This window comes from Protopterus annectens, chromosome 10.part0 (assembly GCF_019279795.1).
Source record: "Protopterus annectens isolate FY-2018-M chromosome 10.part0, PAN1.0, whole genome shotgun sequence".
In the NCBI taxonomy this organism is placed as follows: domain Eukaryota; kingdom Metazoa; phylum Chordata; order Ceratodontiformes; family Protopteridae; genus Protopterus; species Protopterus annectens.
The window spans coordinates 298603484-298616690 of NC_056744.1; the positions used below are offsets into that span (position 1 = coordinate 298603484).

The 13207-nt window shown below is 38.1% G+C and overlaps 1 protein-coding gene across 1 annotated transcript in view; it reads right to left on the reverse strand.

Moving 5' to 3' along the window:
• LOC122814130 (WD repeat-containing protein on Y chromosome-like) overlaps positions 1 to 13207 on the reverse strand; it is a 1041762-nt gene that overhangs the window by 535124 nt on the left and 493431 nt on the right. Inside the window, exon 6 of the mRNA XM_044086745.1 lies at positions 7763 to 7934. Within this exon, the coding sequence (XP_043942680.1) occupies positions 7763 to 7934 (172 nt within the window). The remainder of the gene's footprint in view (positions 1 to 7762; positions 7935 to 13207) is intronic.

A 13207-nucleotide genomic window follows, 5' to 3' on the forward strand; every position in this document is an offset into this window, starting at 1 on the left:
CTGGATCCCACATTATAAATGGGATGCAAATTCAGATGTTCCTCATCCATGGACTATGAGGCAATAATGTTTGTGTATCAGTCTTGCTCATCTGTCAATGAAAAGGAGTTAAGGAGCGCACAGCTTTCTGGTTCCTTACTGTATGAGCTTTTAACCATCACTTCATTATGACTTGTCACTTCAGCAGAGTTGCACTCTCTCACCTATTACATTTAGGTATATTCTTAGTATCAGCTGCACTAACATGGCTGCAGAGTGCAGATGTTTTCATTTTAGTCTCTTTCTGTCTTGCACCATACTGCTTATGATATGAAATCATTTGGTTAACTAGGCAAAAAGGAACAATTCCCAGTAGCTATAAATATTGCTCCAGTAATATTTCAGTGTGGAAACTCCTTAAAATAACATTATTTAAAGCAGTGTAAAATAAAATATAATGCACACAGCAGCAGAAACGATCAAAAAGGGAAGCTAAATGACACAGAATCTTAATTCTTGAGTTTACAAAACATGAAACAGTTCCAACTTATAAGCAAGCATGTGCATCTGTAAATACAGTTAAAATAATTCGCAGCCATGCCCAGTCAAAGTACACGGACGTCACTCAGATAGATAGTACAGGGATCCGTAAAGCAAGCTAGGAGTGGTTATTTACTCTGTAGTTTCAACTCTCTAGCTATAACTAAACTGTTGATTAACTGAGATTTTTTTTTCTTTTTTTTTTCCCTCTATTAAACATGCGGTTGACAGTACCTTTCAGATTACACCACTTCCATATTCCGGCACCGTAAATACCGGTCAGGCATCCTTGAGGTAGGTTTCCTTTCGGTTGAGTAAATGCAACCCGGGATATGCGAGAAAGATAATCCAGCCATACGAAGGTACTGTAGGTCCATTCTGTGGCTTTAAGGTCGCTTTGCACTCTGGGATGTAAGGAGGCACGCTGAGGTCACGCTAGGTTCGTACACCTTCTGGGACTTGTAGTTGAAGGTTTTAAGGATGCATCTTCATGTCCACGAGGTAACGTTTACAGTTTAAGGCTTCTGGAGACCACGAGAAGCGAGGGCCAGGGAACTAAACACGGAGGCAAATTCGAAATGGCCAGGCCCATCCTCGAACTGACACTTCAAGGCGAAATGCACTTTTAAGGTGAGAATTCTTCTGGGACTAGACGGACTTAGATAGCGGCATTTTATTGCAGCTAAATCAGCATTTTATTATATTCACGGCGAACAGGTCGTGGAGTCGGCTTATTTCCTTTCGTTACGCGGGTTGCTTTTGGAAAGTTTGGTGAAAAGGATTGCAGCGTCTTCTTTGTTGCCAATGATGTACTTCTGATCTTGGAATGAAAAGTTATGGAATTGGGGTACTTGATTTGGAACCTAATCTTTTTGTTAATGAGATAAGCACAGAATGGGGCTAATTGCTGTCTTACTAACTTGATTTGTTGTGGTAAGTCCTGAGATAAGGAAATTTTCATTCCTTGCCACGTTATTGTTTTTTTGAGTTTAGCTGCAGCTAACAGCTTGTGCACATGGTAGAAGTTCAGGATTTTAGCATAAACAATTCTAGGGTTGGTAGCCATCGAGGGGGCTCTTAATGCCCTGTGTGCTCTTTCTATTGTGATCTGCTTAACCTCCTGCTCATCATCTAGTAAGATTTTAAATATGGATGTTAGCACCTCTGGTAGTTTGTTATGCTTTCGACGGTTTCGTGGATACCTCTTATGATTAGATTGTTTCTTCTGGATCTAGCTTCGAGATCTAGTATTTTTGTATTTAGATCCTGAATTGATTTTTTATTTGAGTTCATTTCATCCTGCAAGTTATCTATTTTAATGTCCTGGTCCATTATTTTGGATTCCATCTTATCCAGCCTGGTTAAAATCTTGTCTGTAGATGATCCGATAGCCTTTGTCTGGTCAGTTAGATTTTGTATCGCATCCTGCAATGGTTGAAGAGCAGCTTTTAGGTCATCCAGGTTAGAGCTTTCTGTTTTACCTTTAGAAATATTAGCATTTTTATTAGTATCCCAGGTCTTCTGGAATCTGGCTCTTTTAGAAGTGGATGCAGAGTCTTTCTCTGGAGAGTTAATAGCTGTAAATTTAGTTTTTGTAACTTGGCTTTCCATTTCCTCTGATAATAGTGGCATTCTGATTGTTGATTGATGAGAGAAGCAAGCAGAGAATTAGCAGAACTCTTTTTGGATTTGTTTTCAGGTTCTTTGGCCTAGCCTCACACTGCACCGGAATCACATGTGTTCACCAGATACTCAGACAATCAGCACAAATCCAGCCCCAATGGTAAGAGTTTCAGATTTTTTTTCCTTTCCGGTATTTGAAATGAAGTATAAGGATAATTAACCTGTATTTTTGATAAGAAGATTGCTAAGTCTTACAGGTAAAATAAGCAGAGAAGTTTTTAGGTGGTGCTCTCTTGAGTCTCAGCACTCCTTACAGGACAGCGGCCATCTTGCATTCCCTACATCACCCTTATTCTTAAAGATAGGTACCAGAACACTTTTTCTCCACTTCTCAGGCATCCTCTGACTTTCCAAAATTTCATTAAACAATCTAGTTAAAAATTCCACTGCCATTTCTCCTAAGCACCTCCATGCTTCCATTGGTATGTCATGTGGGCCAACAGCCTTTCCATTCTTCATCCTCTTCATAGCTGTCCTTACTTCCTCCTTGCTAATCTGTTTCACTTCCTGATTCACTATCCCCACATCATCCAACCTTCTCTCTCTCTCATTCTCTTCATTCATCAGCCTCTCAAAATACTCTTTCCATCTACTCAACACACTCTCCTCTCTTGTGAGTACCTTTCCCTCACTATCCTTTATCACCCTTACTTGCTGCACATCTTTCCCAACTCTGTCCCTCTGTCTAGCCAATCGGTATAGGTCCTTTTCTCCCTCTTTAGTGTCCAATCTCTCATACAACTCTCCATACGCCTTATCCTTAGCTTTCGCCACCTCTCTCTTTGCCATGCACCTCATCTCCTTATACTCATGTCTACTTTCTTCATCTCTTTGGCAATCCCACTTCTTCTTCGCCAGCCTCTTCCTCTGTATACTCTCCTGTACTTCCTCATTCCACCACCAGGTCTCCTTGTCCTCCTTCCTCTGTCCAGATGTCACACAAAGCACCTTTCTAGCAGCCTCCCTTACTAGTTCTGCTGTAATTACCCAGCTATTCGGTAACTCTCCAGTGCCTCCCAGTGCCTGTTTTAACTCTTCCCTAAACTCCACTTCACAATCACCCTTATTTAACTTCCACCATTTAATCCTTGGCACTGCTTTCACACTCCTCCTCCTCTTCTTGATCACCAACGTCATCCTACAGACCACCATTCTATGCTGCTTAACTACACTTTCCCCTGCCACCACTTTACAGTCTCCAATCTCCTTCAGGCTGGCCCTCCTACATAGGATAAAATCCACCTGTGTGCATCTTCCTCCACTCTTGTACATCACCCTATGCTCCTCCCTCTTCTTAAAATACATATTCACCACAGCCATGTCCATCCTTTTCTCAAAATCCACAATCATCTGACCTTCTGCATTCCTCTCCTTAACACCATACCTACCCATCACTTCCTCACCCCCTCTGTTCACTTCACCAACATGCCCATTAAAGTCCGCTCCAATCACTAGTCTCTCATCCTTGGGTACACTCACCACAACTTCATCCAACTCACTCCACAATTTCTCTTTCTCATCCATCGCACACCCAACTTGTGGAGCATATGCACTAACAACATTCATCATTACACCATCAATTTCGAGCTTCATAAACATCACTCTGTCAGACACTCTCTTCACGTCTAAAACACTCTTGGCATATTGTTCCTTTAGTATAACCCCTACCCCATTTCTCCTGCCATCCACACCATGATAGATCAATTTGAACCCACCTCCTATACACCTGGCCTTACTTCCCTTCCATCTGGTCTCTTGCATGCACAATATATCAACCTTCTTTCTCTCCATCTTATCAGCTAGCTCTCTCCCTATACCAGTCATACTGCCAACATTCAAAGTTCCTACCCTCAGTACTACACTCCTAATCTTCCTCCTCTCTTCCTGCCTTCGGGCATGCCTTCCCCCTCCTCTTCTCCTTTGGCCAACATTAGCCCAATTTCCGCCAGCACCCTGTTGGCTAACAGTACTGGTAGTAGTTGTTATTAACCCAGGCCTTGACCAATCCGGTATGGAAATATGAAATTTTTGTGCCATAAATGTTGTGGCAGAATTTTTACGCCGGATGCCCTTCCTGATGCAACCGTCCCAGTGGCTGGGTTAGTCCAGTTGCTTATTTGTACTGTCATAAAATGAATGCAATTGGTTCCTTCTATTTTCTCTAATACAGCAGAACATCTCAGCTTTTCTCTGTGCTCTGTTTCATATTCAACTAGTCTTTCCTTCATTTCAGCCTCTGATTTCTGCAGTCTTAACAGTTTATTTAAAAAGCCACTTAAAGCTTCTTCTATTATTTCCAGCATTTTGTCATTTGACTGTGTACTTTTCAGTGCATCACTTATTTTAAAGAAATATGAATGCATTTGATTTGATTTATTTTTTCTCTATATTACTGGGAGCCAGCTCCTGTACTGATGCTGAAACATGGATCTTTTATATTTATTTATTTATATATTTATTTACTGAACTGTTGCAAGGCTCTTCCCCAACATTGTTTTTTCTTCTCCTTTTCTAGTTGATTTTCTTTTAATTCTCCAGATGTTCTAGTTGTTAACACTTAGGTAATGGACTGACTAACCAGTAACTGAATTTTACCCAAATAACTGTATTTTACTGGCTGATTTCCAATGTTTCTGTTTTTCCACTCAGAGAATTCTAGTCAATACGTCAATCAGTGTCTAGCCATCTCAGAAGTCTGCATTGGTTTACTTTTTTTTCAAAGATATGCATTCTTTTCACAGACTACCAAACACTGCAGAAAAATTCTGCTTTGATTTACATGAATTTCAATGCTATTTTTTTCATAATGTGCATTATGATGTTAATTTGAAGTGAATGTCACAGGCTGTTTTATTTCTTGTCTCTAGTAATAATGAGAAAGTCTGAAATTTCTCCAACTGAATATGTATTAATTTTATTAACACAGCATGTAGCATGTGAACTGGCAAAATGTTTAAATCTCTTCCTAACTTTGGCTGTTTATGTGCTATTTATCTAGTCTATTTTCATTTAACCGCATTGAATTCTTCAGTCGCTTCTTCCCTGCCCCTTATTCACTGCCATTGCTTCTTTTTCTTCTATTTATTTATTTATTTTTGTTTGTTTAGATTTGCTGAATGGTGTAAAGCACTGTTCCAGAGGGACCTACTTCAGGCTCTGCCAAGGGGTAATAACACAAAGACATTAGATGCAAAGCTTACAATGTGTGAAGAAATTCACAAAGACATGAAGAGATATATAATGCACTATTTGATTTGCATGGAGTGGCAGCCAATAATTGTATACCAGAATATTTCACAATAAGGATGAGAGGAGTATTCACACATGAAAAGGTCTTGGATTATCAGATGGAAAGTGCATCTGGTAAACAAAAGATATACTGGAGGAAGATCAAATATTGATGAGTATTGGATTATATAGGAGGTGTTTACACCAGATATTTACAAAAGATATGACTTGTGGTGTTCAGTTGTAAGGCTACTGTAAATACGAGCTGGCACTACAGAGGAAGGGCCTAAGGAGGATGTTGGGGAAGACAGTAATTGGGGGTTAAGGATATGAGGGATATGATCTTATAAAACAGTTTGTGACCATATGCCTATAGATATGATGATGTGATTATCGCCCAAAATGTACTAATCTTTTTTTTTTTTAATTTAGGTTATTCCTATGTTTTTGAGCAATAAGATGTTTTTAACAGATTATGTTTGATTTTTTCCAAAATTTTATTAAATCAGTTGCATCTCTGATGGGGGGGGTGTATGATGGTGTCCCACAGTTTGAGTCCCAGGATGGAGAAGCTATGTCTGCTGTATTATTTGTTTGCAGAGTGGGTGCTAGAGGAAGGTGCACATCATGGTTTTGGTCTGAGATGTCATAAGAAGGCAGAGACATGCATGTCCACAGCTAGAGAGGTTTGGCTTTAATGGCCTGAAATTGTCCATAAATAGACTTAAAAATGAAAGTAAAAGAAAAAGTCATGGACATTCAGAATTGCCATTTAGCTGAAACACCTGATATCCTTAAAGGGTGATTTGCATATATCCCATGAGACCTGTGATGTAAGAGGTTTAAGGTATCACACAGTTAGAAGTCTAGCTTTGCTAGATTTTTTGTGTGTGTGTTTTTTAACCAGGTGGCTATCTGTGTGACCTTTTTACTCTTTGTTTTAGATCATACAGTACACAGGTGGCTATCTGTGTGACCTTTTTACTCTTTGTTTTAGATCATACAGTACACAGGTGGCTATCTGTGTGACCTTTTTACTCTTTGTTTTAGATCATACAGTACACAGGTGGCTATCTGTGTGACCTTTTTACTCTTTGTTTTAGATCATACAGTACACAGGTGGCTATCTGTGTGACCTTTTTACTCTTTGTTTTAGATCATACAGTACACAGGTGGCTATCTGTGTGACCTTTTTACTCTTTGTTTTAGATCATACAGTACACTCTTACTGTTTTATTGTGAATCTGTGTTTTTTAACCAGGTGGCTATCTGTGTGACCTTTTTACTCTTTGTTTTAGATCATACAGTACACTCTTACTGTTTTATTGTGAATCTGTGTTTTTTAACCAGGTGGTTATCTGTGTGACCTTTTTACTCTTTGTTTTAGATCATACAGTACACTCTTACTGTTTTATTGTGAATCTGTGTTTTTTAACCAGGTGGCTATCTGTGTGACCTTTTTACTCTTTGTTTTAGATCATACAGTACACTCTTACTGTTTTATTGTGAATCTGTGTTTTTTAACCAGGTGGCTATCTGTGTGACATTTTTACTCTTTGCTTTAGATCATACAGTGCACTCTTACATTTTTATTGTGAATCTGCTAGGAAAGGCAGATAATGAGGTAATGAAGCAACAGTTTGTAATATGAGGGAGCAAAAATCAAATCAGATCTTTGGTGAATTGAGAGCTAGTTTGCTTTTTCTGACCGTGGAGCAGTGGTATTCATTTTTTATGCTTAATAGATTCTCATAACACTAGTCTGTATGACCTACCACTAAGCCATGAGATGAAGTGACAACTCTTTTTTGGAGGTTGTTTGAAGTGTAGAAAGGTTCTGTTTTCTTTTTTTTTTTTTGGTTCAGCAGCTGTTATTGAAAGATGCAAAGGTGCTCACTCATTTTGTGGAAGAATAATTTTGATAACATAGTATGTCTACTTGTTTATCCTTATTAGCTAAAATATAATGAAACTATTCTATTTCAAGAGTATTAATTTAATTTTGATTAATGTTTTTTAATACTTTATTTTATTTTATTTTAAGTGTATATGTCCTACTTAGACTTACATAGAAATACATTTTTGTAGCATGACATCGGTGTTTTCAATGTAACAAAATCCTTTCCCAAATTCATACATCTGGAGAGTAGGAATAATAGAAAGTCAGCTCCGCCCCCAAGGATTTAGCTCACTGGCAGTTCATTACCTTATACATCAAGCTATTTTACTAAAAAAAAAAAAAAAAAAAAAAAAAGAACTTTATAAACTGAAGACTCATTATCACATTATCTAATTCACTTTTATGTCTTCAACTCCGGATGTTATAACTTACCAAATAAATGAAACTCTTCAAAATAGTTTGTTGTGGAGACATCAAAAAAGTGAATATCTCGGCTAGTTGTTGTTACAGCAATTTTGTGTACATCTGGCATATAAACTGCATCAGTGGCCCAGGATTTAAATATTTTTTTGCCTGTATACGTATCACTCGATTCTGAGGAAAGCTGGAAAAGCAGAAAAAAAAAAGTTTTCACTTTTTTATAGAAAATGTGAAATGGCATTGTACAATCTTACAAATGACTTTATTTGTACATTTAAGATGTGATTATATGTGTCATATTTATTTCCTGATGCAGTCAAACGTAGTAGCATCCTCTACCTTCATGCTTTCTCTCTCTCTCTCTCTCTCTCTCGCTCCACTCATCCCCTTCTCTTACTTCCCTATCCACCTACTCTCTTACCATTATATCCATTGTCTTTAACTGTCTTCCTTCTTTCCAACCCTTTTTCTCTCTCCATGTAAACACAAAGGAGACTATGTAAATACATAATAAAGCTAAATGCTTATACCCTGAATTCACAATGGCATTGTATGTGTGCTACTATAATAATATTTGTTTTACCAATAATTTAACGCTGTACTATTCCAAGTTCACTTTTTCAGAAGCCTTATACATTTCATTTACAATCCTTTCTAATTCTTAAGTCTGTAATAGTTTTGGAACCTAAATATTATGATTATAATTTGCTTTCCTTTGACTGTTAATTAAGTTCTTCATTTCACTTTTTGTAATATATGCAGGTGATAGTGTCCTGAGCTGACCCTGAAAATGGTCCATCTGGATCAAGGCTGTACCCTAGTTAAGAATGAATGACTGAATAATTAAATGTTTCACACATTGGATAGGATGCAGAAAAAGGCAGGTATGGTGTTGTCTGTTAAAAGTATCAAATGATCATGGGATTATGAATGCAGAAATAAATGCATGTATTGTCAAAAAAAAAAAACAAGCAAATAAGAACTCTGTATTGGTTGTCAAGAATTACAAACCCTAAACAGTCCAGCTATGGCATAAACATATTACAGTATGCAGTCATGACTCTTGAAGGTAAGGGAATCTTGGTCCAATTTGGTTTAATGATGCAGAACTTGCCATAGCCAGCATTCGGACAGCACAGTGGTGCAGTGGTAGCATTGTTGCCTCCCAGCAAGAGGTTCTCTGGTTCAATTCTTGGCTGGAGTGCCTTCTGTGCAGAGTCTGCATGTCCTCCCTTCGTTTGTGTGGGTTTTCTCTCAGTACTCCAGTTTCCTCCCAAATTACAAAGATATGCATCTAGAGAATTTCTCCCCAGGCCTTTGCTGAAAATTGGCTTTGTTCCAAGTCGGACTTTCCCAATAAACAAATGTTAAATAAATATCACAAATTACCCTATTAATGATCCACATGCCACTGTGGTATCTCCAAAACATGTCAAGTTGTGAATACTTTTTTCTGAGGAGTACACAGTACTATGCCCTTAGTGTGAATGCATCTCAGAACCTTATCTTTAACTATAACACCTCGGAGTTTATTTATTTATTTATTTATGCATTTGTTAACCAGATATGTGTTCTGGTCCAACAAATGTCTTCAGACATGACCTGTCCCAATCCCAGTAGGTTAATCACAATATGTTACAGAAAAATCAAATGCAAAATTATTATAGTTGTTTACTGTGTGTATGTGTGTGTGTGTGTGTGTGTGTGTGTGTGTGTGTGTGTGTGTGTGTGTGTGTGTGTGTGTGTGTGTGTGTGCTATAATAATGACATATAGGCATAACTCAGTCCATAGGCCAAAAATACAATGAAAAGAAAATGCATTGTAATGAAAAGCCGTAAAAGAAGTAATATTAAATACAAAGATACAATAGTAGAGTCATAAGAATGAGTTAAAAGAATACAATGTAAATAAAATATAGTAAAAGCCATAGCTAAAACAGCAGCAGATTGAATATAAAGCATAGTTAGGGAATACTAATGCCACTGATGCTATTTACATAATTTACAATAACAGAGATGATACACTGTGTGCATGAAATTTAAGCAGCAGGTAATGTGTAATTCTGTTAGGAGCAAATAAGAATTTAGAATAGTGTGGATCAATGTGTGTGTATATGTATTTTTAAGAAGCTATCCAGGGGCTTGCACAAGTGTATAAATACTGAGCACGTGCAAGTCTGGCTGCCATTTTGTAGTAAGCTGTTGAGATGTAAGCATGTATGTATAGAAGGTCTGTCTGTTAATCAGTTTCTTTATATTTTATGATGCTGCTATCCATCCTGGTGTGTTTCTATGTATTAAAGCATGTAAACGAAATACCCTGCCTGCTTGTTATCTATGTTAGAGACGAGCAGTATGGAGTCAGAAGCAACATGACTAAAAGGACATGAGGCCAGGATGGAATCCAAATTCTTCAGTTTGAGTTGAGGTGCACCTGGTTGGCACTGGAGGAATATACAGCAGTGAATTATCCCTACAACATGTATACTTCGCAAAACAAGTCAGAAACAAATTTCAGGTATTAAAACTTACTCAGCACTATTTCTTATTTGCAAAATATGAAACAAGGCATACAGAATGCTCTAAACGATATTTGAAGAAACAGATATGTTTAATATTGATAAAAAATATTCTAATTACTATGGAAAATGTTTGAAATAAAGTTTGAATTGCTTAAAATGAATAGAATAAAAGGAAACGGCCGCATTTGCGCTAAGCACATATTATTCGTATTAGTCAAAGATATCTGAGTTATCAGAAGTGTATAAAGTGTTTGCATGCTTGTGCAGTGGTACAGTAAAGTTATTTAACAGAATATAGTCATTTCAGAGCATATTTTGCAAAGTAAAGTATTTTAAAGAGTTTATTGTGCATTTGAATGTTATTACAAGCTCACAGAACAGTTTGTTTGTATATAATTACAAGGGCCATATTTTCAGTGTATGCACAAACACATACTTTGTGGGCATGGCAGACGGATTTCAAAAACCCAGTGCACTTGTGTTTGACAATAATATTGCAGGGAACTGGAGAATGTTTGAGCAAGAGTACGACATTTTCATACAGACTGCATTTTCTGATAAAGATGACCATACAGTGGCATTTATTCTACTTAATATAGCTGGGTCAGAAGCCATAGAAAAGAAACGTTTATTTGTGTATGCACCTACTATCTATACAAGAAAGAGGGAAAACCATCATATTGCTGTACTGGCTGAGTCAAGGCAGGACCCTGAATGCTTAAAACGTAAATGTAGAGAAATGCGTAATCCCCAGACAAATGTGACAATGGAAAGGCTCTTTTTATTTTATACAAGGAATCAAAAGCCTGGTGAAACCTTTGCAGCATATATAACTGACTTGAGAAACAAAGCTAAAATGTGCTGATTTGGTGATTTAAGGGAAGAGGTGATAAAGGATAGACTTATGTGTGGTATTAAAGATGATGCTGTGGAAAGATTTTGCTTCATGACAGTCATTTAACTTTGAATAAGGCCATTGAGATTTGTCAGATATAAGAGCTCACAGAAAAGCACACAAATGTTTTTACAAATGAAAACAGCTCTAGAAGGCACAGTGACAAAGCTCATGTTGATAGTATGCAGCACGTAGTTAAAAAAAAAACATGCCCAAGCACATGGCAGCAACTGTAGCCCCTGCAGCACTCACTGGTAAACCCCAGAGCTTTCCAGCAAATTCCAGAGTTCCCACAGTCTCAGTGAAGCATAAGAGTGAGTCAGCAAACTCAAAGCATGGACCCCCACGTAGTTTCATTGCCAACTGTTGCAATTGTGGTATAGTCATGAATCTAAAAGGGAAAATGTTTAGCTTTTGCTCAGCAATGCCACAAATGCAATAAATGGAGGTTTGGCAAATTAAAAGGCCTACATTATTTTATTAAAAGGGAACATTTTAAGAAATAAGTTGATTAGTTAGACAGCTGCAGCCCTACTCTTTATGTTGATGGTGTGTCAGTGCTTCAAGAAACAATTAATGCAGTAGATTTAAGGGCAAAGGATGAGGTATTTTGTACTGTTTGGATAAATGGAAAACCCATAGAGCTCAAAGTTGACACAGGTTCCAAGTGCAATGTTATGTCAGCAGAAACATTTGCTAGAGTGTGTCATGGTGAAAGGCTTGATTTGGCAAGGTGTGCAAAGCTTGTTGCTTATGAAGGTGAAGAAATGCAAACCGAAAGCTCAGCAGTGCTTTCATGTTACTCTGCTGGGAGAATATACAGCTTGTTATTTTATGTGATCAAGAGGCACATCCAGTCATTATTAGGGCTTAGAGACAGTTTGAAAATGGGACTGCTTTCATTTAATAAGGAAGTCCACCATGTCAGCTTGAAAGACCACTACTCTAATTTTGCCCAGTGCATTTTTTCTACCTATGCTGATCTTTTTGAAGACAAATTAGGGAAGCTTCCAATTGTATACTCCACAAAGTTAGACCCAGAGGTAAGTCCACTTATCAGGCCAACTCAAAGTTCCAATAGCCATGCAGGACAGAGGTAAGGCCGAGCTAGATAAGATGGAGCAACAAGATGTGACTTGTCCAGTTGAAGAACCAACTGAGTGGGTATCTTCCATGGTGATAGCCCATAAGGAAAGCTCAGATGACATCAAAATATGTATTGATCCACGGGATTTGAACAAAGCACTAAAAAAAACTCATCATCCAATGCGGACAGTTGAAGAAGTCGCAGCCTTGATGCCAAATGCCACTGTTGTTTCTGTCTTAGATGGAAAGAGTTCAGTTTGGCAAATTCAGCTTGACAAGAAATCATCATTGCTCACTACGTTCAGTACTCCATTTGGCAGGTACAAATTATTGAGAATGCCATTTGGTATGTGTGTGAATGGAAGGGAGGATAGAGGAATGATGAGGATGTAAGGAGTAGAGGTGGCGAAGGTGGATGAGTTTAAATACTTGGGAGCAACAGTTCAGAGTAATGGCGAGTGTGGAAAAGAGGTGAAGAAAAGAGTACAGGCAGGGTGGAGAAGAGTGTCAGGAGTGATTTTTGACAGACGAGTACCAGTAAGAGTGAAAGGGAAGGTCTACAAAAGGGTAGTGAGACCAGCTATGTTATATGGGTTGGAGACAGTGGCATTGACAAAAAGGCAGGAGTCAAAGCTGGATGTGGCAGAGTTAAAGATGTTAAAATTTGTACTGGGTGTGACGAGGGTAGACAGGATTAGGAATAAGTATATTAGAGGGTCAGCCCAGGTTGGACAGTTTGGAGACAAAGCCAGAGAGGTGAGATTGTGTTGGTTTGGATATGTGCTGAGGAGGGATGCTGGGTATATTGGGAAAAGGATGCTAAGGATGAAGCTGCCAGGTAAGAGGAAAAGAGGAAGGCCTAAGATAAGGTTTGTGGATGTGGTGAGAGAGGACATGCAGGTAGTTGGTGTGACAGAGCAAGATGCAGAGGACAGGAAGAAATGGAAACAGATG